Below are 27980 nucleotides of genomic sequence, written 5' to 3' on the forward strand. Positions count from 1 at the left end.
TAGCCTTCTCGAGTGATACTTCTTAAGCCAAGCAGAGCTGCGTTTGGTTAGTACTGTACTTGAACGGAGGCTGTCTGGGGAGAGTTGCTGCTAGAAATGGGGTTGGTAGGGGGTAATCTTCCCTCTGGAGTAAATAAACAATGCAATGCTCCAGCACAGTGATGGAGGCAGCATTACGGTCAAATTCCCACTAAAAACAGACTGCACGTCTGGTAGTCCAGGCCCCGGCTGCTACACAATCCCCTGTATTCCCTACACAGCAGAGAAGCATTTCAGTCTAGAGATAAGACTTAAGATTTTTTTTTCTCAAGTAGAAAATAATAGCTTGTTTTAAGTTGAAATGTATTTTTCCATTGGTAAATGTTGAGATGAGATTTGCTTGACAAGTGAAATTTTATTTTTCCATTGGTATATTACCTCACCGGCATTATTTTCATCTTTATTTAACAAAGATTAAGATTTTAAGTCTCAATATAAGACCAACACACTTGTTAATTTTTGGGTTTTCGCAGCCTGTGTGCTTGTACGTGATCACCCAGGTGGTCACTGCAAATGAGAACTGAGTAATCAATTGATTACTCGATTGGCCAGACAACGGACATTAGATAATAATGAGAAATGAAAGGTCTTTAGAGAGCGTGTCGCTCCCCGGGGTACACACCCTGCGTGCGGACGGGCTCCGAGATGGGGCTGGGGTCGCTCAGGCCGTAGGCGTTGACCGCTCGGACGATGAACAGGTAGATGGTGTTGGGGTACAGGCCGCTGACCGTGTGTTTCTCCATCTTCACCAGATCCGCCACCGTCTGCCAGGTACTGCCCGCCGATTGGCTGAAATAAAAACGGGTAAAGGGCACGGTCAACGTTTCTCCCAATAACAAGAGGTAAAGAAATCTCACAACATCCGACCTGGTCTTCGACTCATACCCACGATTTCAACTCAGCTTCAATATAGTATCCAATATAAACAAGGAAAGGGTTAAATTCAAATCGTCTCAGTGAGAGAGGCAAGGCTACGGCTACTTAGCCATGCTCCTTGCTATTATCATTGAATGCTGTGCTCAATGATGCTTAGCAACACTGTGACAGTTCACTGACTTTCTGACTGAATCTAAGATCCATGCAGTGACAATCCTATTTTTAGCCCTCGGAGGGTGTTTTTACCGCCTCTGAACCTGATGACAGAACCATGCCCTGTAAATAACGACATCTGGGCAAATGATAGCCCAGTGATTTTTTAGCTATTCAAAATGCATTTATTCAATAAACAATTTGCTTGTTAAAATCAAACCTGTAAGGGGATCCATTTCATATTAAGCAGGTTTTTTTTTTTTTATGTCCCGATGAATAACTGAATAAATCTCGCAAACAAGCATCTGTTTGGCGAAGGGGCACGTGTGCCTTCCCAGACATCACGTTCAGTTCCCGCTGCCTCCCCTCTGCTCCCCCACGCCCATGTTCAGCGCCACCACGCCGTGTTCGTGTTCATTTTTTTATTTTCCCCCGGTAGCGGCTCACCGGGAACGGCCGACTTTATAGCCGACCTGCGCAATTAGGCTACGGCAATAAACGCTGCGTCTGTCGTAAAATATCCCTCCCCCGGGCCCCGGAACGACAGTGATAAATCCAAGGTCACTTTGCCGGCCGACTCCGAGTCGCGGACGTGGACGCACCCTCGTCCGAACGGGGAAACGGGGACGGAAGACCCGGCTCTCATAACCAGGCCCGGCCCTCACCTCTCCCTCTCACTCCCCAAAAACCTCACCGACAACATCGCATTAAATCTTCCGGCATCTTCATGACCAAGCGATTTTTTGGGAATGCGATATGACAGTAACCTGCCGCCCCAGAGGGCACCGTGGTCGCACGTACACCGAGGAGCAGCTCCTGTCCCGACACCGCTGCTCGCTCGCACCCTGATCCGATTCCCGGGGTCCTATCATTGCCCTTCTATTAGCCTGCTCGCGGCTACGCTCAAATGAGATCCGGCTGAGATATGTCTGCTCAGAAGAGCTCAAGGCCTCCGCGTGTCTGTGGAGGGACTGGCTTATAGAGGCTCAGAACTGTTTAAATCCCCAACTGACAGTGCTAGGATGGATGTACCGTGAACTGTTGTTGCAGTGCTGGAAGCTGAGAGCCTCCACAGCTAAGGGCACCTTTATTTGAATGTGAAAGGGGTCAGGGGCTGGAAGGCGATATGGATGTAAGCTCCTGTCTGTCACGCCTGGCTTGGCTACCAGCGTTGAAACGCTGACGTGCAATTAATAACGAAATGAAAAATGTCTGGTCACAGCACTTCCCCGGTGAGAGAGGGAGGAGAGGAGGGTCTGCCACAGATCTAATGACTGTGGCATCAGAGGGAGTGTGCGCGCGTGTGTGTGTGTGTGTGTGTTTGTGTGTGTGTGTGTGTGCGCGTGCGTGCCTGACTGAGAAAGCAGGTTTCGGGATGTGTATGTGCATTTCTCTAAATGTATGAGCATTTGCATGGGTATCTTCAACTGGACAAAGTTCCATAGCAAACAACCCTCGCAATATATTTTTTAAGAGTGCAGGACTACTGGAAGTCAGTATCTAATGTGAGTAAGTCTGGACCTAGACCAGCTTATGACCAGCTTGACAATGCTGGTTGACCAGCTCATACCCAGGTAGACCAGCTTATGACGAGCTTGGCCATGCTGACTGACCAGATCATACCGAACTAGACCAGCTTATGACCAGCTTGACAATGCTGGTTGACCAGCTCATACCCAGCTAGACCAGCTTTATGACCAGCTTGACCAGCTCAATTTTCAAGCTGCTCAGGCTGGCATAGTGCCAGAGCACGGAGGTGACGCAGCAGGACGCTGAGAGAGGCAGGTACTGCCCTCGTTCTCACCTGAAGGCCTCGATGATGTAGGAGGTCACGGCCGCGCCCCCTTCGTGGGCGTTCGGCTGCCACGTCAGGGTGACGCTGTTCCGGGTCACGTCTGTGACGATGGGCTTCTGGGGCGGCCCCGGGAGCTGGAACGGCTCCGAGACCAGAGGAACGGAGGGGGCACCGCCTTCTACATCACAAAAAAAGAGAAGGAACAGACTGTGAGCAGAGAATATATATATATTATAATATCCATACCAATGCTCCTCCTTACGCTCTCAAAAGAACAGTTCCAGAAAATGTCTGGGAGCTTTCACACTTCCCACCTATGATGGGTTTCCATATGGAACAAAACATGATTCCTCAATGGAGACAAGCCAAAGGACCCTTTCTTTCTGAGAGTGACAGTGGAGGTACATTTTTTGTTCACCAAGGATACAATTTCCCAAATGTACCCTGAAAGTACAGTAATGTTCTCTTTGGGTGCAAATGAATACTTTTCCCATGCAAAAACAATATAAATGAATTTATATATCGCTGGCTAGGGGTAGAATTTTATGTACTTACAGGTATACCTTAACCCTAACCCCAGTGGAAAGCATTTGTACCATTTTAGGCACTTTTCACTATTATTTCTGAAAGTGCATACACACAGCTAGAATAGAAAAACAACCTATCTGTACACAGCTACACCGAGAACATTATCCCAGAGGAATCGCAGGGAAAGAAAGGGAAAGAGACAGGATGTCTGAAGGGCTTCGGGGGAATCCGTGCTTTGGGAGAGACGGCAGCAGAGGGGCACGGTCACACCTACCTTTCACCGTGAGAATCCCGCTCCAGCTCGTCTCCCCGCTGGAACTGGAGGCCACGCAGGTATACACCCCGGAATCCGTCTCCTAGCAACAACAGGCAACGCGTCAACTCCTGCACATAAAAGCCACTCTGCTTGGGCTCGGCGGCGAATTGCTTTTTCTCCAGGCAGATCTGGATAAACACTCTGAGAACACAGCCAATTTTACCATGGAATACCCATCAAACAGTGCAAGGGTTTTTTTGGGGTTTTTTTTTTTTGCCAAATGTTTACAAAGACCTTTAGCAGTGAAGATTGTAAGAAGAAAGGACTCGGGCACAGTGCTCTCCTCTCTTCCCCAAATAGTTATCTTCTATAGCTCAGCACCCAGTGAAGAAACACATTAAATCAGGTTGTCAATTGCCTTTCACTTGCTCTAGCTCTAAAGCTCTCCCTCCTTCTTTGAAAAGGGCCTGGAGCACTTTTTTGCCTGCTAGCATTTAATGCACACTGCACTTATCCCCCCTCCTGTATCGGTCTGGTGAAAATTAAATGGAAGGTGATTTAAGCGGGGGGCGGGGGGAGGGAGGTTGTGTCCACGGTCGGCCCTTTTCGGAAAACCGGCCCTTTTACGGATTCCTGGCACGGCTGCCAAGAACCGGCCGTCTGGGCTGCTTCACTTAGCGAACGGATAAAAGCGAGAGGGCTTGGCGCAGCCGCGTGGGAAGGGCCCGGGAGTGAGGCAGATTAAAATTTCATCAAATGGCCGAGAGCGAGAAGGGCTCTGAAATTGCTTACAAGAGTGGAAGACGTCGGGATTTGGGCGACAGGGATCTAATGGGGCTGACAGCACATAAGCGCCGTGCTCTCGGCTCCACGGGACTCGCTCGCCGACACACGGCCCAAAAAAAAACGCCGTGCGGTCACACCCCGTCCCCGCGATAACCCTGAGGTTCTCCCCACATGACCTCACACTTCAACCCAGTCGCTCTCCAGACTCTCACGGCCAGTAAGTTTAGACAAGGAAAGTTCAGAGCTCATGTAAAAAAGCACATATTGATTTTTCCATAAATATTGTTTGGGTAAAACATGACATACTCAGCAGGGTAGTGGGTCGTGATGTGAAGTTTGGAGGTGCCAAAACATTCCACAAGCTGGAGAGACCTGTTTCCATGGAACTGGCATGCAAACCAGTTGGCTCGCTCTATATGTTAAATAATCCTCATGAGGGAGAGAAACACAAGATTGTGTTTTTCTCCACCTCATTTCCTTCTCAGGATGAGGAGACCACAGCACAGGCTATCGGCAGCCAATCACATCCCCTCAAATCCACAGCTAGACCCGGCTAATGGCTGCTGATTGGTGGCTATGTGGGGTAAACTTGCGGGCACCTGTCCATTAATCACGCATGGTAGCACCAGGCAACGGGCCGAATGCAATATTAAAAATTAAGGAGGGGGGGGGGGGGGGGGGGGGAGTCAGAAGGGAGATAAATATTTTCATTCCTTACCACTTATTCCCTTCACATCCGTCCTATTTCTCTCAATGTCCTCCTTATTCTTTCACACACGGCTAACGCGTCCCTGCCACCCCACACAAGAACGCAGCGTCATGTCATCAAAAAAGGATGATGTCAGCACCTCAACTTCCTGTACCCAACACCCAAGCTCATCCCACCCCAAAAACAACAGCTCCCACAATGCCCTGGAGCTAATGGTGAGGGTGCTTCTCAGAGTCTCTTTCCCTGAGAACAGGGTGGGGTTCTGGGAATGCTGGGTCATGTTTCAAAAACAGATCAGAACTGAAAGCACTCAAGAGCTGGGAGAGGGAGGGGTACAGAATGAGAGTAGCATTAAAGTGTCTTTCAGGTGTATTTAGGAATCCAACAGGCAATGAATCACAAAACCATATAAGCTGCCATGGCTTATACTGCTAAATCATTCAGCTGCAGCAGAGAACTTTCCAGAAGGCCTACGATACTGGTATGGTCTCAGCTAAACATTCAGCTGCAGCAGAGAACTTTCTAGGAAGGTAGCGATAATGCTACGGTCTCCGCTAATCAGTCAGTTGCGGCAGAGAAATTTCCAGTTCTCTATCAATAGGCTGAAAACCCTGGGAAGAAGTATAGATTACTGCAAAGCGAATGTCGGCTGTAGAACCACGAGACCGGGCCCTGACTCTCTTCATTCTGCCACTGGAATTTAATTAAAGTCTGCGGGATCGTTAATCATCAGCAGCCGCAATCAATTAGCACACCCAGCGCACTCCACCCGCACCGCGACCTCAGGTAAGACCCGGGCAGGGAGAGCGGCAGACGAGCGGGTTTTCATTACGGAGAGGCGCGGCCGCGCTAACGATTTCTTCATTACGATGATAATTATGCGCCATTTGCGCGTTTTTATTGCATCCCAGAGTCCAAGTTAGGGCGATCGAGTAAACTATAAAACTGTCTGGGGTGTGGATATTAATAATTGTCCGTCAATAAAACTGTGCGTGTTTAAAAAAAAAAAAACCTTTCGAAAACCTCAAGTATTGTACACTGCTCACATGGAAATATTGAGACTTGAGATTTAATATAAATAAAAAATAATGTAATGTATTTCTCAACTCCACCAACTCTGCATGCTATGGGACACAGAATATGAAATAAAACATAAGCTGTTTGAGTCTGACAGCGAATTAGAAATAGACTGAATGCTGGAGTTAGAAGTACAAGGCAAGCTATTCGGCAGCCATAAGGAGTGCAGTTACCGTGAATGCACCAGGTTGTCACAAAGCGTTTTAATTCAAATGTCCCTATGCATTGAAAAGCGTTTGTATAATAAAAGGTTTCCAAAGCTCTCCGTTTAACTACCTGCAGCACTGTGATCTGCAAAGTGCCGTTTTCCATTAGGCTAATGCGGGCGTCGTTTCCCAGAATCCTTCGGCCGTCCTTCTCCCACTGAATGCTGGGCGAGGGGTTGCCCATCACGTGGCACTGCAGTTGAGCGGTGGCTCCCAGCGCCAGTGTCTGATTGGCCGGGCCCTGGCGAACGATGGGGGGTACGCGGTCTGAGGGGGCTGGGGGGGAGGGGGGTGGAGACACAAAATAGCAAAACCTCAGCACCCGCACTCTGTATTTCACCGGTCAAATTGAAGACACGATAACACTTTGCTTGACCCCCTCGCCATAAGACATAAGAATGTCATACACATGACATAACACCTGTTACAAGATGGCGTAATCGATGAAGTCAGGTTATGTCAAATGACATAAAACTGTCATACTTTTATCAAAAAATTTAATGACGGTTACATCTGTCATAACATTTTCCGATAAAGGTATGTCAGTTTGCCATTTATGTAATTTTACATTACATTACATTTGGCAGATGCTCTTATCCAGAGCGATGTACAGTTGATTAGACTAAGCAGGAGACAATTCTCCTCTGGAGCAATGCAGGGTCAAGGGCCTTGCTGAAGGGCCCAACGGCTGTGCAGATCTTATTGTGGCTACACCGGGGATCGAACCACCGACCTTGCGGTTCCCAGTCGTGTACATGTGTATGACAGTGCTATGTCAGCCTAATGGCGAGGGGTTCAAGTAAAGTGTTACCAAAAACACATCATCACAACATTGAGCATGAAGCTTTCCTGGAGAATGTATAATGCCTTAATTAGTGCAGTATTACATGTTTATGAATCATTTGTAAGCGTGTGGGAATGTTGGGAACAGGATTGTCATGTGTTCCATATGACTGGATGTAGTTATGTTTTACATAACATGCGATTACCATCATTTTACATAACACGTTATGGCATCCTTCATAATGAACTGATTAATAAAGATGTCAATTTCGGCTTTCAAAATGCTTCAGGAAAGTTTTAGAACAATTTGATCATTAGAATCCAAAAATGTTGTTTACAGTTGGAGCCATAGTATTTGAGCGAATCTGATCTTAACAATATAATAATATCTTTCAAAAATTCTCCCATGATCCCTGGCTGAAGTCTATTTACCGAACCAACAAAATGGGTTACAGCCCTCATAATGATACCATTCCTCTGCGAAATGAAAATAATAACATACGAACGAGAAAATGGTGCTGCTATCACACAACCGTTTAATTCAAACCGGGTTTCCAGTCTTTATTACTGGCATATTTAGCAGAGAGCACCGCGACTGAAAGCATTTGGGTTGAAACGTCCATTGTTAAAATGAATGCGGCTCTCCGCAAAGCCACTCAATCTCTATCCCCGCCTGGCTTCTCCTCGAATCGATGACAGAGAGAGAGCTCTCTCAATCACATGACCGTCTAAGGGCCCGCAGTTCTGGAATCAGTAACAGGCGATTAGCTGTAGGTAAAAAAACAATTAAAGGGGGATATTAATTGATTTTTCTGGTTACTCAAGAAGTGCTCGACAACACAAGAGATGGCCTGCTTTTAATGAGCACTTTAATCCATTGCTGTTTTTTTTTACTTGGCACCATTTTAAAAATGCATTAAATGCAATCCATTATCATTTAAAGGGACAATTTATTTTTCGCCCGACCTTGCCGTTCGAGAATGCAGTAACACATTGCATTCAGGTTTTTTGGGGGTTTTTTTACTCGTGTAACAAGTTTTTCTGATTTTCCGCAAAGAAAAGCAAGCGCTTCCCATGACGCAAATCTGGAACAGTGTATGGTTTTGTTCACTGGGAATGAAAATGAATTGATCTTTGAAGTGAGAAAAAAAATAATGCTTCAATACCTTGACAATATCATTTTCTGGTGTTTTCTACGATTTAATGTAGTGTGGCCTAAGTGATGGAACGAAACGAGCTGAGTATGAATCTTAGAGGGCAGTTAGCGGTGGCAAGGCCAGGGGCTACACAGCCCCACAGGACAGCAATGCATTGTGGGATGGTTTGGGTCTTAGGAGGGAGCGAGACGGGGCAGATGCTGGGGGGGGTGGTCACACTGGAGTGGGGCGGGGGGGTTACTCAGGGCCGGTATTAGGACGGTCAGAGCAGATGGACAGGGAGGCAGTGAGGCGAGGCACGTGGCCGACATTTCGCTCTCCGACCCCCTGACGCTCCGTACACAAGCCCCAGCGGCTCCTCCCCCCGCGGGCGCTGTGCTGACAGACTGCTGGGAGACGCGCTCCCGAGGCCTCAACCCTCCCGGGTCACGCCCGCGCCGCCCCGAGTTTCGACAACACGCCGTCCGTCACCAAGAGGGTCGGCCCCGAGGGCGGAAAAACAAACACGAAATACTGCGAGTTTACACTGCGGCGGCCTGCTGCTCTCTGTGTGCGAGATCTCACCGTGAAGAGGAGGAGGAGGAGGAGGAGGAGGAGGAGAAAGAAAAGAAGAATGAGAAGGAGAAGGAGAAGGAAAAGGAGGAGAAGAAGAAGAAGAAGAAGAAGAAGACGAAGAAGAAGAAGAAGAGGAAGAAGGAGCGCTGATGGAGGGCGAGGACCCAGTGGAGCACCAGGACTCAGACATGGTCAGGCTGCATAAACACGTTATCCTGTTATTGCGGAGCATGACGGAGCCAGCATATGTTCCCCAACATATTTGCATACGCCATCCCGACTTGTCCTTTCTAATTATGTCTCAGGAGCCCCCCGTGGCTCACTCCTATGGGGGTGTGTGTGTATGTGGGGGGGGGGGGGGGGGGTTGGAGGTTGTTTGGGGGGGACTGTTTTAAATTTGGACAGCTTTGAGGAGTTTCTCATTTATTTTTTCACTTTCGGAATAATGCTTTGCTACCAATTAACGGATGTTCTTATTCAATAATCTAGCAAATTGGATATGGGTGTTTGTCTCACTAACTCACTCATCAGTCACACACATCACTCACTCACTCAATCGCCCTTTCACACACTCAATCACACACACACACACACACACACACTCACTCACTCACTCATATTAGTCAGTTACTCACCGTTCTCCACCTCCAGCAAGGCCTTGGTTAGGATGCTCCCCGCCACACTGATGGCCTGGCAGATGTAGTACCCAGAATCCTCAGCGTGCACATCAGTGATGGTCAGCTCTCCGCTCAGGGACACAGAGAACCTTCCGGACTGCGCGGGCGGTTGACTGGGAAACAGCAGAATCTGTGGGAACAAAGGTACCTCCTCATAGCAGTTTTGTATAACATTGCTACACAAGTTTACTGTTCACACAGGTCACCGCAAAACACCAGCAAACTGTCCACCCAGGCTGCTGTGAAGCACACTTAATCTCCAACTATTGAATTATTAAAATGCAATTCTCACATTTTTCTTCCACGCCAGAAGGTACAGGGCACATAAAAACATTGGTTATGATGGAATGCGACGGCTTTTCTGTCTATCGCCAGTGGAAGAGGCAGCATTTAATGCGGAGGGGATGCCGCTTGATAATAACGCCCTAGTGGCGATGCAATTGTCAACAGAAGTAGGTGGTCCAGCAGCACGTTGGCACGCTCGGTAATGAACCCAATAATCCGGAGATAATCCAGTAAAGAGACGGAGCTCCTCTCGCAGACAGCTGCGACGGGGTAAGAGGTTTTTTAAGCCGCTCAGCGCTATCATCTCCTTCCGCATCTCAGAAATTGTTTGCCTGCCGATCGAACGATGATTGAGCAATCTTAGCGGGCACTTTAAAGGGATTCTCCCCCAGACGTAGAATAAAGAGCGGAAAAAAAAGATCAAAGGTCAAAGGTTGTTTGTGTCCCTGAAGCTGATACACTGACAGCTGCTTTATTGTATGAACTGTCACAGTTTCGGGGGGGGGGGGGGGCGGGAAGAGGGGTACAAGCGTGAATTGGGCCGGGGAGCGAGGGTAGGGTCCTCTAACCCCTTCCAACTAAGAGGTTTAAGCGTAAGGAGGAAGGCCAAGGGGTCAGGTTTCGGGGGGTCAGTGGGATAATCCTAAAATATAACAGGAGGAGTCCAGACATGTCCGCCGGGGAGAAAAGTAGAATTATGGGAGGGAATTTACTGCGCGGTTCGTGACCTGAGGGACAGAGGCGCTACTCTCTGCACTCTTGGCCCTCGTGCTCATCCCCCCCCCCACATCCCGGCAGGAGGTCTGTTGGAGGCCTATTCATCTCCCTCCCTGGAGGAGCGTCGACTACATAGCGCCTCTAATACGTTTTTGTTCCCCTTCTGTCGAACGCTATTAATAGCGAGGGGGGAACGCTTTGGAGAGGCGGGCGTTATCTAACCGCGTTTTGGCTCGGGTACAGAGCAGCACTCCTCCTCAGCCTCTCTCTCCCTCTCTCTCTCCCTCTCCCTCTCCTTCTCCTGCTCCTTCACGCTCTCCTGCCGGGAGCCGCGGCCCGCTCCCACGCATTCCCAGCATGCCTTTCAGCACCTGGGTTTGTAGCTGACTGGGGGCATGTTCCTCGCCATCTGCAGCCCTTACATCGGTTTCTCATGATGCATCGATGTGCCAACCCTCTCTCTGTCTCTCTCTCTCGCTCTCTCTCTCCCTAATCTAACGCAGAGGCTGCACGCAAGATATGACACACGTAGGTTCAGACCAGCCCTCCGTGTCTCTGTAAAAACTCAAAAGTCTCTCTCTCTCTCCTTACACACCGATTCTCAGGAGCTTAAATAAATAACCCAGCCTGCTAACAGGCCCCGTTTTTCCCATTGCGCTCCGTACGGAATTAGCGCCCAAATCCTGGGGACTGGGGACCACACGCGGACGCCAAGGTCCACCCACTCTACTCCTACGGAGCGCAGCGTTAATAAGCGGCTCTCGTGCGTCAAGCTGTGCTCCATTCTTCACCGCGATACGGCGTGAGTCACTCACGAGGCGAGAACGCAACAGTGGGGCATACGCCGCTACACTACCTCCCAAACCTACGCACGGGTTTTCAAGAATGAACGGGACATAGGTCGCTCACGTGCAGATCGCATGGGACTTTAACGTTTTATATAGAGGTCCACGAACGGTCAGAAACAAGGGATTTCGCAAATGTCGTGGTTCTACTCCAACGGCGTATGTGCGAGCTAAACAATATGCTAAAGAAAAGACTTGCTTGGGTAGCCAAGCATGACAAATTACAGTGAATTACCCTTTTCTGTGTTATACTGTAATATGCGCTGAAATCAATCATGAGAGAAAGGCGCACAGGAAGTGACCTCGTCCTTACCTGACTCCCCTCTTTCTGCCAGAACACGGCCGGCGGGGGGTTGCCCTTGGTCCCGCAGAGGAAGGTGACGGTGCGTCCCGTTGCCGAGATCTGGTCCCGGGGGCGAATCACAATCTGCGGGGGGACTGGGAGAGGAGGGGAGGGGGTCACGTAAATGGGCTTTCAGAGAGACCCCCCCCCCCCCCAGGTCATCTGTGCAGCAGCAGGCGTGAGTCTACAGAGGGTGCAGGGGAGCCGCCATTCCCGCCGTGTGTACGGGCACGGGCCCCGCGGTAAACCTCTGTGTGTTCATAACACTGTCCGTGTGGGGTGCGCGGTGTCATCTACAGGAACCTCACAGTAAAACACTCCATATTACACAATGGGTCTGTTTCACGGGCACAGATTAAGCTTAGTCCTGGACTAAATTGAGTTGTGTATGGATAATCACCATTCAAAAATGAATTTAGTCTAGGACTAGCCTTAATCTTTGTTTGCGAATCTCCAGAATGCAAAGTGAACCTACAAGTCTCTCATAAACATAATGCATGCATATTTGTACAGGGTGCAATGAACCTGCCTGGCTTAGCAAACTAAGCTAAACTGCCCATCTCTCAATGTAAAAGCAGCAAAATCTGCCCGTCTCTCCCTGGAAACAGTCTTAACTCCAGTCTCTGCACAATACAGTAACTCTGCCTGTCTCTCTGCACTAACACAGCAACCCCCGCCTGTATCTGTGCTTCTGTAGCCTGTACTCCACTCTGTGTGAAGATAAAAGCTGTCCCAATCCACTACTGATCAATACAGCAGAGATGTCAAAGTGTCAGGTAACACTGAAGTCAAATTACCAACTGGATGAACACACACATTTTTTTCAAAATTCAAATGAAAAAAACAAAAAACCTTACATAAGCTTTGAAAACGGTCAAACGAGCAACATCAAAATGTACTGTAGGACGCTACAAGAGCACTCCACATTCTGACTTTAAATCAGCCACCAAAGCAGTTAACAGCGACTCACTTCTACTGTTTTAGTGCTGCGGCAACACAAGAGAATAACTGGAGCTTTTTAACAAAGAATTACCCTCCATAATCCACTATAGTGGAGGATTCAGTGTATGAAGACCAGGAGTTACAGCAGCGGTCGGTGTGGGGAACGGTTGCTGAAACGTTAGCAGTGGAGAAACATCTGGGACGGTGTCTCGCAGCAGGTCGGAAAAACGTCGAGGGAAGTAGCGACACGTTGTGGAAAGTAGCGCCGTGGCTAACGGCTAAGACCCCAGGCCGCAGGACTCTGTAGAGGCCCGGTTAGCCAGGTCCGCGGCCGGCTCTCCGTGTCCCTGTGCCCTCCCAAGGAAGGTGAGCGATGGAACGGGCAGAGATGCTAATCTTCCAGGCTTATCTCTCCCGCCGGCCTTTTTATGCAGGCAAACACAGAGCTCTTTCATCGCCTGCGTTCTGCCCGACAGGCGAGGCAGGCTCGCCATTGGCACAGGGATGGGGGGTGGTGGGGGTCAAGGGTTGATCCTCTGATCTACAGTACAAAGGGAGTTTGGTGTCTTAGAAGAAAGCTTTCAGCTACGAAGAAGAAGAATAATAATTCCCCAAACCCCAAACCTCCAATCACGGCCTACCCTGCCCCCCACCTCATAGCTCGCACACCCCGGCGCTAGCCTTGCATCTCCAGGTCCCAGGGTGCCACGCGAAACGCCCGATCGCTATTGATCACGCTCACAGCAATCGCTTCTTTCCGTAGGGGGGGGTTCCAACTTGTAATGCGCTCACCTTTGACCTTCAGGGAGGCTAATTGATTTCTCATCTCCCGCGATGTGGCCTTCTCCGCTCTCATTTTCTATTGCGATTAAAATAACGATCTGGACAGGTACGCCAGCCCTCCCAGCCCTGTTCCTTTGTGCTAACTCTACACCGCCACCCCTCCCGCCAATCACCTACAACATCCCCACATTCACATTTCAACTAATTTTACAATATCACGCACAGAGAAACCTCTATTAACCCCAACCCTGCAAACCCCAATTATATCTCCTTTCACAGGCAGAACCCCCACCCCTCTCACCCCCCCCCCCCCCCCGAACTGAATAAACTGCAGCGGGGGTGTCCAGGGAGAGTTCGTGAAGGTGATGTCTGAGGTCAAGCTGCCCGTATCACCCCTGACCTAAAGGCCAATGTTGAAACACATCCCTTGTCTCTATAATTTGACACTTTGGGCAAAAAGGCTAAAATCAGGCCAGAAACCAGTATCCGGCAATCTCCTGGGCAATTTCCCTATTGATCCCATCACAATCTCCGAAGGGCTGATGCAACTCCTGAAATATTCAAGAAATTGTGTGCAATGCCTCCAACATATGTAATTCCCCTGAGAGGAGACACAGCAATTGTGCGATTAAAGTGCAATCTGAACAGTTGTGCTGATCAGGAATGATTGGATGCTGCTAACTGTATCCACAGTGAACTGGCAAACTATGAAGATAACCTTGATAGAATGCAGTTATACCTATAATTTAATCAAAGGTTTATACTGAGATATATATAGTATATACCACATATTGCCTACAGCTATTCAAAGTCATATGGAATTTGCAGAGTTAAACAAGTTGAGAATGCATTTGAATTTTAACACAAGTTGACAAGGGAAGCCATATAACAATGGGTTTGTACTAAACAAGATATTGCTTCTGCAAATACTCTGACTTGTCAAGGGAAAAAATTAGCTCCTCAAGACATTTTTAGAAGCCTATTATAAAAATAGTTGGATCAGGTGACAGGTTCTAGCAGTAGTCTTGCAAAAGAAGATGTTTATTTAAGATTCAGTGTGGACAACTTAATTTGACATGCTTGTGCGCACTATGCATAAACCACTGAAACTACCCTGGAAAATACACAAAATAAGGTCAGCCACAAACGCAGATGAAAAACAGAAACCCTCGATATTTATATCCCCCCCAAAAAAACTCTCTCGGGTTCCAAGACGTTAGCGTGGAGAGCAGAGTTCATGGGGCACGCTGGGATAGTGGAGGTCTGACAGTACGGTCGAGCTGCTGTGTGGCAACTGGCAGAATGTTGGTCAGATTACGAGGGTCTGGTGTCGGTGTAAAATGGTGGCACTATTTCGGCACATCGCTCCACTCCATCCCCCCAACTCCACCCCGTGCTGCTTATGCTAACCTATAATAACCTAAATGCAGTTGCTAAGCCAACGCAATTCGCGTTCCTGGAGAAACGCACCGCTTTCATGTGCGGAAGACAGTTGCCGGCGGACTGCACCTTGGGTGTGGGGGGTGTGGGTAGGTTGGGAGGGACGCATGGATCAGTAAACACTACAAGCAATTAACAAACAGCTCAATATGTAATTAACATGGGCTTTAGAGGGAAATTCCCCAACGAGCTAAATAGATGAGCGCTATTAAAGATATCCTCTGCATAGACAAACACGGAGGATAATGTGACAGTCACAATTTGGCTCTGACCTATTCTCCACTTACTTTAAGCCTTAGTCTAATTATAATCTTAAATCACATTTTCACATCCCTGATAGTAACTGAAGAGGACAGCAAATGTTGACCAGGTTATTGCATTGTTGGTTAAGCCAATAAGCACAAAATAAGTGAACGGGACCAAATCTTTTAATATTTTTTTCTGCATGCATGCTTTTTTTGAAAATAAGCTTAAAAGCAGCAGATGTGTGTGTGTCTCCAAACCCCTTAATCTGCTGTAATCGCCGTTACCCTGGCTTACACCAGCCTTATTGTTATAGCCTTTAGATATGCTAATAACGAGGGCAGTTTCGGAAATGCCGAATAAGGATCACGCCGAGATTTACCGTGCCGTCCGATTACAGGATGGAAATGAAGTCCCTCACTCAGCATTCTGGACTGTGTTTCAACCCGGAGCCCCTCCCCCACTCCCATCCACACCCCCTACCCCGAGACTTAAAAGCCTCTCTGCCTCTCAGATCACCTCGAGCTGCCTCGTCTTCCTGCAGAATGCCGCTCTTCATCAGCGCGGGGAAACCACCGCTGCTCACCCCCACTCAGGAAATTGCTGTTCCCTCAGTCTCAATTAGACGTTGTACTTCCAAGAGTCTCTAAATAAAACTTGGAACCGACAACAGACTGACCCTCTACATCGGTGAAAAACAAACACTGGTTTGAGGGACAGCTCATGCATAGGCACTGCTGATAGAGAAACACATCTTTCTGTGGTGAATTAACTTTTGACAGTCATTATGTGGGCTATTACATTTGCTCTTCCAACCTGTCTGGCAATAAAAAGGGAGAAAAATGAAAGCCTAAATAAAAATGCATTTCCAAAGAAATGGCTTTAGCAAGACAGGAGCAATGCCAGTCATTTGCTGTAGTCTGGCAAGCAGAGATATAGTCAAGAACATGAAAAGATAAACATTCTCCAAAAAGAAACAGTATAATGAGTATGCCAATGTGAAGACAACTCTACATAAAGCTACACAAGACTCGACAAAGACTGAATTGTTGTGTGAGAGCACTGGACCAGACTGTTTTTGGTGAGGAAAAGCTGTCTCTTTGAAAGTGTGATGTTGTGCAGTAGTAGTTGCCACGTTCACCACTGTCCAAGGATAAGGGAGCCAAATTTGTTTCAGAAGCAGGGGGTCTGAGCACAGAGAATGACATATGTTCCGACAATTAAATTGTCCGTGCAATGGGCTTACAACAGGACATTTGAATGGGGAATAGCCAGCTTACCAGTCTATCTAGCGAGCTGACCAGGCTATTTAAGTTAGCAAGATGGAGTTCTGATGGTAGTCTTGAGGAACGCTGAGTTTTCTGATAGGAAATGGTGTCTACCATCATGTGACTTGTTAGAAATTTCCCTCAGGCTAGATGAGACTTGTTGACTGTAAAATAAAGTGGGGGTGTGTCCAACACCCTAGGCCCCCGTTCCAGCCTGACCAACTATATTGATCACCAGCATCCTACAACAACCCCAAAATGCAGTCACTTGTCAATATTCTCATGAGTGTGATTCTGGGTCAGTCAGAGTATATTCAGGGTATATCCCTGCCCCCCCACAGATATCAATCCCATTGTAATTCACTTCAACACTCAAGGACACAGACTGCAGACGTTTTATCACGCAGACTCCATTCTATCCAATGATGCGTAATGGCTTAATACATTTTAACTGTCCATTGCTTTCATGTCAGCACCTGTTTTCATTCGATGGATGTGGCCTGGTTCCCTGTATTTACACTCATTAGCCTATCTCTTAAATACAATATGCACCTGAATGCCTTGAGCATGTCTGTGAAAAGTGAAAGAAATGGCGACCAACTGAAAAAGTCGTCGTTCATGTTATCTCCTGCCCGTGGGGCGTGAATCATGCAGTGAGGTGACCACTCCTGTTATGCCCGTCGTACAAGTCCCGCTCTAACTGTGGAGTCTACACCCCCTGCAAAGTGTTCATTCCCCTATTTCAGGAACCATTGTACTTTTTCATCCCCTTATTGGCTGCAATGCTGTAACATGATTCTGTAGTTTGACAATCTGTTTCATACTTGCTTACGTGCAGCTACTGGTAGCCTATGTAAGCTAACTTAGTAGCCGGTACACAATAAAGGTAGCTAACATGGCTATCTACCATGTCTACCAAGTCTAGTGTGTTACACTAGAAAGCTAACATTAGCTAGCTAGGTGGATACATTTACAATCCCAGCTAAGTGATTAATATGTTAAATATGGTTAATACTGAATGGATGTGTGATGTGTGATTAAATATTCCTTAAAAATGTAGGTAGGCCTACATAAGATATGCATAATTAGCTCATTGTTACAATGTAAGTTAGGATATTAGTTTGGGTAATATAGGCTACAGGTAGGTAGCCCTACCGAGCTAGCTACGTACATAGAAGTTGTGAGTTTTGTATCTAATATTAGCTAGTCCGGTTCCCAAATATTATATTGCATGAATGTTGGATTTATCTAATGTTGAAACAAACAGATTGATTTGAAAGCAATGTGAAAATTTGGTTGCACTTATGTATCTAGTACATCAGTTAGATTATTTGCCTGCTAAATATAGTTGTCATCTGGGTAGGTGACCACCTAGCTAGCGATGGCTATGTACCTAGCAATTATGATTTAGATGGCTAACGTTACATAGCTAGCTAAGAGCACTTGGGCTACATAGCAAGCTAGCAAGATCATAAAGACACATTACACTTGAATAATTTCAAAGCTAACTACTTACCTTGTAGCGCTATAAAACTATGTAACTGCTATGTGCTATGTAAATTAATAATATGGTTTGTTTCGCAATGCGATGGAACTGGAAATAGGGGGATGCAGACTCTGGCCTACCCACCAGCCTTGTGATTTAACACCGCCCCCCCATCCCGCTCCCCACCCAAGGCATGCAAAGAGAGGAGATGAAATGGATACTTACGGAATGGGCCGACTAGAATGGAGAGGTAAATGCAAAAAAAAAAACAAAGAGAGACAAAATGAAACAAGTGTGAGATGGGTTGAGCTTCGGTTAGGAAAAGCAAAAAAACAAAAGGAGAAAGATTAACGATAAATGAATTGAGAGGTACATGGGACGACAGGACGGCCTTCGAGCCCAGCTCTGCATGGACAAACGGACAATGGAGTATGAGAGGACAGAGTGTGTGTGTGATGTGCGGTGAGAGAGATGCTCTTCTGAGGATGGGTGTGTTCAAACAGCAGCTCCCTGGATGTGTCCCCGGAGCTTGCGTATTAGATCACAGCCAGTGCCCTCGCGATGCCGTGTTCCATTAATATTTCAACGGTACACTACCAGCTAAATCATTTTCCCAACAGCTGTCAGACGGAATAATTCAAGCTTTACCACAAGCTCCTATTCTCTTATTAGGTATGTGGAATATTCTTCATAATAATAAAAAAGATTCTTAATACGCAACCTTGCTTTATGAAAGAAATATGCCCGAAATTGAATAAAAACATTTTTAATTGCGTCTGGCAGCTGTTATTAATGAATGCTGCCACATCAAATATGCCTTACCGGGAAGTGGAAAGGGTTCAAAAGGGTATACATTTATTTCAGCAGAATATGAAATTGTCATAGCAAGATACATAATAAATAACTTATAAACTATTTCACTATGCTTTATTCTGATTTTTTTTTCTCTTTTTGAATGCTTAAGTGGGAACACAGAGGTGAATGAGATCCTTGCGTGTGTGTATACATAATGTATGTGTGTATGTGTGTAAGTTGTGTGTGTGCACAAACGTGTTTGCATGCATGTGAGTGCTTTCATGCTAGTGTGTGTGTGTACCTTCTCTTGTTGTGTGTGCATAGGCAGCAAGCGCTGTGCGCAAGTGCGTCTGTGCGTCATGAGTGTGTATGTCTATAGGTGTGTGCGCTAGTGCGAAACGGCAGTTGAACCAAAGCACGTGCCAATACGCGACAGAGTGCGTGTACGTGTGTGCACACGTATGTACGTGGCGTGTGTCCGAGCGTGGCGTCTCCTCTCTCTTACCCCGGACCTGCAGGGTCCCGGAGGCCTCAGCCTTCCCCACGCTGTTCTCCGACACGCACGTGTAGGTGCCCTCGTCCTCCGCCCGCACCTGGGACAGGCGCAGGGTGTTGTCGTTTCGGATCTCCGACCTGCGGAAACAGGCCGAGCGTGAGGCCTCGTTTGCTGAGTTTGAACCAACCCTTCAACCGCGCGTGTGGTGGACAAACGTGAATTAATCAGCTAGTTTTTCTCCATGTGAGTCCGGACCCCATGTGGGGTCGGCTGATTTGAGGATGGTGTCTGAAAATTAGGGCTGATAAAAGCTTTAAAATTTTAGCTAATATTGTGTCTCTTTAAATAATGTGAATGTAGGCTACTATATGCTGAACATCACAACCTCTCAACTATAAAAATGCATGAGAGGCCACGGTATATCGGCAATATAGTCACAGCTAAAGCGTATTGTTAGGCATGAGGTGTGTCTGTGGGTGGGGGGGTTTGGGGTTGTGTACATTTGTGAACATTTATTTGGGCTCGCATCAGAACAAAGTTTGGGAACCCCCGGTGTAAGGTGTGCTGCCTGGGCCTTGTTCATCGGTAAAGGGGATCGGTGTTGGGCCCCTGGATGGGGACACACATCTGTGCTCAGGGCTGTGTATGGGTTAGGCGCCCCGGTCTATCCGCTTCCCCCTGCACCCCCCCCTCCTCCCCAACCCTTCCCTTTGTTTCCAAACGACTCCATCCTCCTCTTCAAGGACAGACAGCACATAATGATGTCTCTGTCTGCTTGCAGGCAGAAAGGAACTGTCTCTGAGAGAACAGGAGTGCTATAAGCTGGATGGTGAGGCAATCATGATGTTTTGCTTGGGGTTACAGTCTGCCATAATTCATTTTTAGGCAGGGCTTGCTTTGATGTGTGTCTGAAGTCACACTGTGTTGTGTTAAGGAGTCATTTTTTACAATACCTGAAGCTAGCTTTTTAGAGTCCGCCTGTATGTGTTTGGTGCCCAGGCCAGCAGAACTGATCATGTGTGAAAAACATTCTCCAAGCAGTTATTTTTTATTTTTATATTTAATATTACTACCTTTGAGCATATACTCCTTTCATATTGAAATAAATGTAAAATGTAAAAAATTTATCCACTAACATTCTCCCTGGATTTCCATAAATTTCACTTCAGTTAATCCAGATACAGGTTTGTGTTGAATCAGAGCACACACTACACATCTTAATATCAAACATCTTCGTGGAAAAATTGTACAATCCTGTAATATTTAATGACAAAAATAAATCAAAAAGCTATTTGCAGCAAGATTATTTTCTTGTGCATTCTGCAAAAAGGTAATCCTGATAATCAGCTTGTTTGTCTTCAGTCTGATCTGAAAATCGGCAGTGCTGCCCGTCAGTCAGTCAGTTCCTCGTTCAGCTTGTCTAATCATCACTTTTTTTCAATCTCTTCTTCACTTGTTTAATCTGTCAGCTAGTCGGTCTGTTCCTTAGTCATTCAGCCAGTCAACAAGGGCTCCACATTTTCACTCAGTATATAAGACAGACTCACACTTATACTGTTGGTCAGGGTGGGCTACACATATTCAGTTAGCCTCACTCAGTGTATGAGACAGTCATGTTGGTCAGTCTCAGGGCCTCTATGTCAGTCTGTCAGTCAGTCAGCGAGGGCTTCCATATTCAGTTAGCCTCACTCAGTGTGAAAGCCAGGCTCAGGTTTATAGTGTTGGCCTGTCTCGAGGCCTCTATCTCAGTTTGGCAGTCAGTTAGTGCCACTGAGAGACTCTCACCTTCCGCGGGGCAGTTCTCCTTCCTCCCTCCGCCAGCGCACCGTGGGGGTGGGGTCTCCGTGCACCTCACACAGGAAGTCGACAGTGTCCTCCGCCAGAGCCACCTGGTTCAAGGGCCTCCGCACGAACATGGGCCGCTCTGTGGGGGGGGTGGGGGTGGGTTGTGAGAGGGCAGTGAGCGATCACGTGGGCACCGGCAGACCAGCGGTCAGGTCAGGCACCCAGCCTCCACAGGGGAGGAACGCTAAGTGCTAAAGCGCGGCGCGGCTCACCGAAAACCACGAGCTCAGCCGGGTCGCTGTCCTTCTCGCCCACCATGTTGGTGCCGACACACACATACATCCCCGCATCGCTCTTCCGCGTGTTGGAGATCATCAGCTTCCCCCCTCGGATCTGAAACTCAGCAAGAGATGCACCGGTCTGGACCTGAAGGAGCACTGTTCAGTGACAGCAATTCTGAAGAGACTACTGCTGAGCTTAACAAAGCCCCACCACCCTTGATGAAGGCTGAATGTATATATGAACCCTTTCATTGCTAACATACTGAAACGTCTGAAAGCTTGAAGCTGTAGATAAATCGTTACAATCACTTATGTTGTCAGATGCTCGGCCCTGTAGCAAATGTCAGTGCTGCGTGTGGTGAGATCAGTTGTAGCCTCGACATCTCAGCCTTCTAGGACTCTGAAGGAACGGAGCGACCGTTGCTTCATCTGCTGTCCTTTGCATGCATATTTTTAATGGAATCCTTTATTCAGTTTTTTCTCAAGAATGAAGCTCTTGTCTGAAGGCTGGTTTCCTTCAACCTTTCTTCATTCTTATTTTCTACCATGTTCCACTTGAGATATCCTTCCATCTACTTGTCGTTCCTGTGATTCTTCCAGTTCAGAATTTCTGTTTTCTTTCTGCTCTCCAGCCCCCATCCATTGGCTTCCTTTATTTTTCTCTGCGGCTATGTAATAGATCGACCGCCCCTTCATCTACTGACAGCTATATCTCGCACTAATAAAATATTTGATACGTCTGCAAAGAGACCGACTTGGACAGTGAGCCGCAGGGTATTCCACCAGGACCTCATTTGGAAGTGGAAACACCTTACGTTTTGAAATACGTTCAGGAGTTTTACGATATGGCACGGTGTGGCATGTTAATGTGTTCAGGGGAGAGACCGGGCGGTAACTCCCTGCGCATCATCTTTAACGCGGTCTCCATTACGCGGAGGACCGTGTCAGGAGTGAAGCTCACTCACGGTGATGCGCTCGTCCTTGTCGTTGACGCGGATGTTGTTCCTCTTCCAGGAGATGGTGGGCTCGGGGTGACCGCGTGGCGGGATGCACTCCATGACCGCCGGCTCGCCCGCCGCCACCACCACGTCGCTGGGCGTCTGCCGGAAGTCGTCACGCAGGACTGCAGGCGGGGACAGACACAGGGCGTCGTAAGAGAACGTGAAACAGAACAAGTGAGACTGCTTTTATAAAGCAGGAATCAAAAACTTCACACGGGCGAAGAAAGTCCTTAATTCCCTTTAAGACAGCAGGCGTAATATTGACATTTAAGATAACCCTGTTCATCTGTCTGCGCGTTCTCATATTAGAAAATGGATCAAGGAGTAAAGCTGCATGATCTTTTCTCGTTATTTTCTATTGTATTCTATTCTAGTGAGGGCTTTTCTCTTTTCACAACCATCAGGGTCCAGGCGATTAATAATGAACACCTTCCAATCCCACACTGAGTGGATGAATAATTAAATCACACACACACACACACACACACACACACACACACACACACACAAGTATACACAACCATGCTGTACATACGCACACACACCACAAATATTATCTCTTCCATCTCCACCATAAGCCTCTAGGGCTGATCCCATCTATAGCGCGCTCAATCTATATTTCCATTTTATTGCCATTTAACAGATTCAACTTCAATTACCTTTAATCTAGCATCGCCTATATCTCCCAAATTGCCCCTCGCACAATCGTTACTTCAAGCCTCGCTTTTCCAATTGGAATCTGTGGCCCAAAGCAACCGTCGCAGGCGGTTTACATTCCCACGACCTTTACTAGGAGCCTCCTGAAAACACCCGGGAACAGTGTGTCGCTCAGAAACAAAAAAAACGGCACGTGAAAACCAACTTAATTAAACGACTCCCTCGAAATATTTCCAACCGTTATCCCGAGTGACGCCATAGAGAGGGCGGAGAGAAATATCTCCTCTGAGACAGTCGGTACCTTAGCGGGAGCTGTCTGCGGCAAGACAGTCAAAAATACTTGACCTATAGATAATATATATAAGCGTTTCATCTGAAGGGAGGCCGCTATCATCCCCAGCCATCTATGGCCGAAGGCGTGGGCCCTTTCATCCCGTCGGTAAGGCTCAGGTGACAGAGCGGGCTTTGTGTTCCCAGGGGAGCGGGGCCCGGCGTACGAGGCCGAGCGGCGAGGGGGCTTCACGGCGTCCGCTTCACGGTGCAGTGGGAGCCTCCGGCTGGGGCGCCCGCGGAGCTGGAGAGCGCTTTGACAAGCGAGAGAGGGATCGAGTGACACCCGCGCCGGCTCGCAGCGTCTCAGATATCTCCAGCCGCCGAACGCAGGGCCGCGTCTCCGCGCTTTCTTCCCCTCTCTTTCTCTTGCAAGACCACCTTTCATCTCAAAGCCGCCAGCCGTGAAACTTTTTTTCCCCAGCGAACTTCTCTCAGGGATATTTTTACGTATTTGAATATGCAGCGCATACGTATGATTTTTTCTTTTTTTATTCATGCGTTTCTGAAGATATGAGAAAATTTTTATGTTCAGAAATCAGCCACGGGAATGATTTATTGATACATGACGACTAGAGGAGTAAATGTTGTATGCGTAGAAGGTGTGATTACGAATATCAGTACTTTCTTGCTCAGCTAACTTTGCTCCTTTGGGCACTCTTCCCAGAGCCGCCATGATTTAAAGTACAAAAAGAAATCAGTAATTCATCATAAACCTGTTTGAACCCTCGTAAAACCATAAACTCTCCAGCTACTGTGCTTGTCTCTCAGAAGTTTCTTCAAGTTTGTCAGGCCAAGTATAATACAGTATATGCAAACATTAATACAACTTAATACACTTTGCAGAAAAAATAAATCAGATTGAACAAAAAACTGAGGAAATAGCAAAGGCAAACATAAAATACAAAAACGGCGTGGTAAATGTCCCACATGGGGACCTGTAAGTAGATGCATTATGCATGCGCGCGGAAGACCTCCTCGAAGACCACGAGCAAATATGTCGAGTGTGCAGATGTGGCAGAGTCATTTGGCAGGTGTTTTTATGGACCCATTAGCAAAACGCAACATCAGAAACCGTGTTTATTATCATGTACAACGCAGTATAGTACCAGCAATCGCTGCCATCCCTCAGCTTGTTAATGCTTTCTGGGACACTTCTCCCCCCCCAGATTACAGTAACTACGCCTGTGATTCATTAACACTTCGGCTACTGCACACACGCAACCCTGCGGAAAAGCTACTTTTTTCTGAGCGCTGAAGTACGCCAAGGAGCGCAGCGTGCGAGCGCGCCCGGCTATTTCACACACACCCGGGGGAGCGCGAGGCCCGAAATGGCAGCCGCCCCCGCGGGACGACAGGAGCGGCATCTTCAAAGCGCGGCGGCCGCGTATGACCTGTTGAGTCCGAGGTGCGAGGGCCCGTGGAGGAGCCACTCCGGCCCTGGGGGGCCCGCGCGCTCAGACAAAGACGTCTTCTCGGACCTTAAAGGAAGGAGCGCGGGCTCCCCGCAGGACGGCTGGCGGTAATTGCGCTGCCCGCGCACTTCGCCTTTGCAAATAATGGCGGGCTGCCAAAGCCAAGGGGAGAGGAGAGAGGAGAGAGGCGGGCGGGCTCAGGGCAGGGGGGGTACGCTGATACACTCTGGGGCTGTTCTGAGAGAGGGTCGGGGAGGATTCCTTTCTGTTTGTTTTAAATTCGCTGCTTGGCATGCATAGACTTTCAAGTGACCCCGAGCCTCTACCCCCTCCTATGAGAGCTGATGAGTCTGCATGGATGTACGGGGGTGGAGGTTTGGGGTGGGTGGGCTGGAATGAGACTTTTTCTTTTCGCGTGTGCGAGTCTGTGTCTTTGTCCGTGTGTGTGAGAGTGTGTGTTACTGTGTGCTTTCTGTGTTACCAGCTGTTTCAAAACATAGCTTGAGCTGGTCACACCATGTTGAGTATGGAGCTGGTCTAACTGGTGTGTGTGTGTGTGTGTGTATGTTTATGTGTTTGTGTGTGTGTGTGTGTTTATGTGTTTGTGTGTGTGTGTTTATATGTGTGTGTGTGTGTGTGTGTGTGTGTCTGTGTGTGTTTATGTGTGTGTGTGTGTGTGTGCATATCTTCACATTTGTGTGTGTGCTCGTGTATACGCAAGCATTCACGCACGCGCGTATGTGCGTGTTTACCTGCGTGTGTCTGTGCGTAAGCAGGAGCGATGGCGGCCATTACAGAAGAATTACACGGCTAATGTCATCACAATGTCACCCCAGCTGGGAGGGGACGGTCCAGCGTGATTAACGTTCCCCGCACTAATGACCAGGAAGCCAGGAAACAAAACCTGTGGACGTGAGGATCGGAGGGGGGAGATTCACTTTCATTTCAATGGCAGCCTGTCACCAGGGCTGCTTATAATGCAATTCCTGCAAATGTCAGCCAGAGTGCTGTAAGCCCTGGTCCCTGTCCTCCAGGCCTGTAGGATGCCAGATACATATCATATCAATCCCTATCCAACTTGCAACTACAATATGCTCGTTTTACGGAGAAGCGAGTAAAATCTGTGGAGGTCGTTCAGTCGGCATCTGTAATTCAGCTTTGTAAGCCTATGCTTTCGGGTAGTCTGAATCGAACGCTCGCGACTTCAAACGTGCGTAGACTTTCTCCGCAAGTGTAAAAATGAATTTCAAGCTCCAGTTTCCAGTCATGTATAGAAAAAGCAAATGAGGTAAAAATATGAATAATTTTCTGATGAAAACCTACCAGGCCAGAAGCTGTTCAGGACACACTGCATGTTCTGTGTTTTGAGCATAACAGCGGGACGGCTGATATTTACCATAACTTTACAACTTCCTCTAAACACGACAGCAGAGCAACAGCCCAGCTCGGTGAAGGTAATGCTATTCTACTGAGGCCAACCGATTCCATTAAACCACAGCCTCGCGCTCCTGGCTTTCTCCAAAGCGTGGATGTCTTTCTTCCTGGGGTAGGTGTGGACCCCTGGGAGAGGCTGGGCGATCCGGCTCGGGTTGAGCTCCTCCTGGCCGCTCCCCAGGCTCCAATTAGCCGACCGCGGGGGCCTGCCAGACCTCGGGCTTAAACCCGGACCACCTCCCGTCCCGCTCCCTCGGCAGAAACACAGAGGTCCGCCGTGACCCTCTAAACAGCCTGCATTAACCCCAAAGAAAATATCTGACAGAAATGGTACGGGGAGCGCTTACTCACAGGGGCACAATCTATTTAGCGGTGGCAAAAACCCAATTGGGGTGCTGGCGGGGTTACGGAAGGCGAGTGCTGACCTGTCGTTCCCAATGCCGACCCCGCGCGTTTGAGGTGCGAACCCCCCCCCGCCGGCATCCGTTCAGCCCCCCAGACTGGAAATGGAGAAGGAGCACAGTGGCTTGATTAGGTGCTGGCAATTACCCATAAAGCCCTGGGGGTGATAGGCAGATTAAGCCTGTGACCTCTGACCCCCTGGCTGCTGCCCCCGAGGGACCCCTCTCGTTGGCTACAACAAAGCCCGTGTAATCCCCCCGCAAGCCCCTCAGTCCACTTCAATTACACAACTCCTTCACCCCATTGGTGGGTTCCAGGGGCCATCTCCGGCAAATTCCCCAACTCTCTACTTTAAAAGAGAAAAATCAATTTCTCAACCTGTACCTTCTTTAATTTTTCAGTCGGGTCTATTACGGAGTAGACAAGCACCAGCCAAACCCATCTGGCTGTCTGTCAATCTCCTGTTCCGTCCAACATGGCGGTTTGGTACGACAGAGGGAGCGTTTTGTGAGATTTTTTGAAAACGTCGACTTAAGGAAAGGGATTTTTTGAAAACGTCGACTTCTTAAGGAAAGGGGTTTTTTTGAATACGTTGACTTCTTATGGAAAGGGATTTTTTTGAAAACGTTGACTTCTTAAGGAAAGGGATTTTTTTGAAAACGTTGACTTCTTAAGGAAACAGTGTACCTTCTGCAGGGTATCATCAGCCTTTAACCAATATGTTTCACTCAAAGAATATGCTAGATCACACGCATTTGTAGTACAAAATACATATTCATAACAAGCAATGCCTGATATTAATTTAGACAACTGTTTATCAAAACAAACTCCCTCTCGCTGTCTCTCTCTCTCTCCCTCCCTCCCTCCCTTCCATCCTTCCTTCCCTCATCAGCTGCAGTAATTTCCGCACTCATGAATAAATATCTCACTCTGGCTGAGAGTGACAAACAGTCTCAGGCTGTTGTTGAGAGGTTTATGTTGTGGATCTGTTGTTGGGATACGCGGCGGTCATCTGTCAATCTGTCCGCTCGCATCTTAGCCCGACACCGGACAATCTGTCAGCCTCCCGGCTCGGAGGTGGGCCGGGCGAGCCCATCTCCGCGTTCGATCATTTCGTGGCGTCCGTCTTTATCCTAGACGGGCTGGGCTGTGTGAGCCTGTCGCTTTCACCGCCGTTAAGCCGCGTTTGTTCACGTACAAGTGAATGGCGTTGCACATCAAACTGTGACATTTTGCCCACATCTGCCGCGACCAACGACCGAGTCCTCCTTTAAAACAACAGCCAGAATGTCATGGCGTGAAACCAAGGCGAATCACCAACTCCTGCCCTAAACTAGTTCTACAGGAAGGGCGACTCAAAATCCTTTATTCCACGATTCGTTAAACGCGTCGCGCTTCTTTGTACTCGCGTCTGAAAACAGCTTTTAAGGGCTTT

The 27980-nt window shown here is 48.0% G+C and overlaps 1 protein-coding gene across 1 annotated transcript in view; it reads right to left on the minus strand.

Annotated features, from left to right (window-relative positions):
* robo3 (roundabout, axon guidance receptor, homolog 3 (Drosophila)) overlaps window positions 1-27980 on the minus strand; it is a 148933-nt gene that overhangs the window by 16534 nt on the left and 104419 nt on the right. Inside the window, exons 3-12 of the mRNA XM_061247694.1 lie at window positions 22272-22429; window positions 21298-21418; window positions 21026-21164; window positions 19250-19377; window positions 11758-11882; window positions 9556-9727; window positions 6496-6701; window positions 3666-3747; window positions 2873-3041; window positions 662-828 (exon numbers count right to left, since the gene is read on the minus strand). Coding sequence (XP_061103678.1) covers window positions 662-828; window positions 2873-3041; window positions 3666-3747; window positions 6496-6701; window positions 9556-9727; window positions 11758-11882; window positions 19250-19377; window positions 21026-21164; window positions 21298-21418; window positions 22272-22429 — 1467 coding nt within the window. The remainder of the gene's footprint in view (window positions 1-661; window positions 829-2872; window positions 3042-3665; window positions 3748-6495; window positions 6702-9555; window positions 9728-11757; window positions 11883-19249; window positions 19378-21025; window positions 21165-21297; window positions 21419-22271; window positions 22430-27980) is intronic.

The sequence above is a fragment of the Conger conger genome, chromosome 7 (assembly GCF_963514075.1).
Source record: "Conger conger chromosome 7, fConCon1.1, whole genome shotgun sequence".
Taxonomy (NCBI): domain Eukaryota; kingdom Metazoa; phylum Chordata; class Actinopteri; order Anguilliformes; family Congridae; genus Conger; species Conger conger.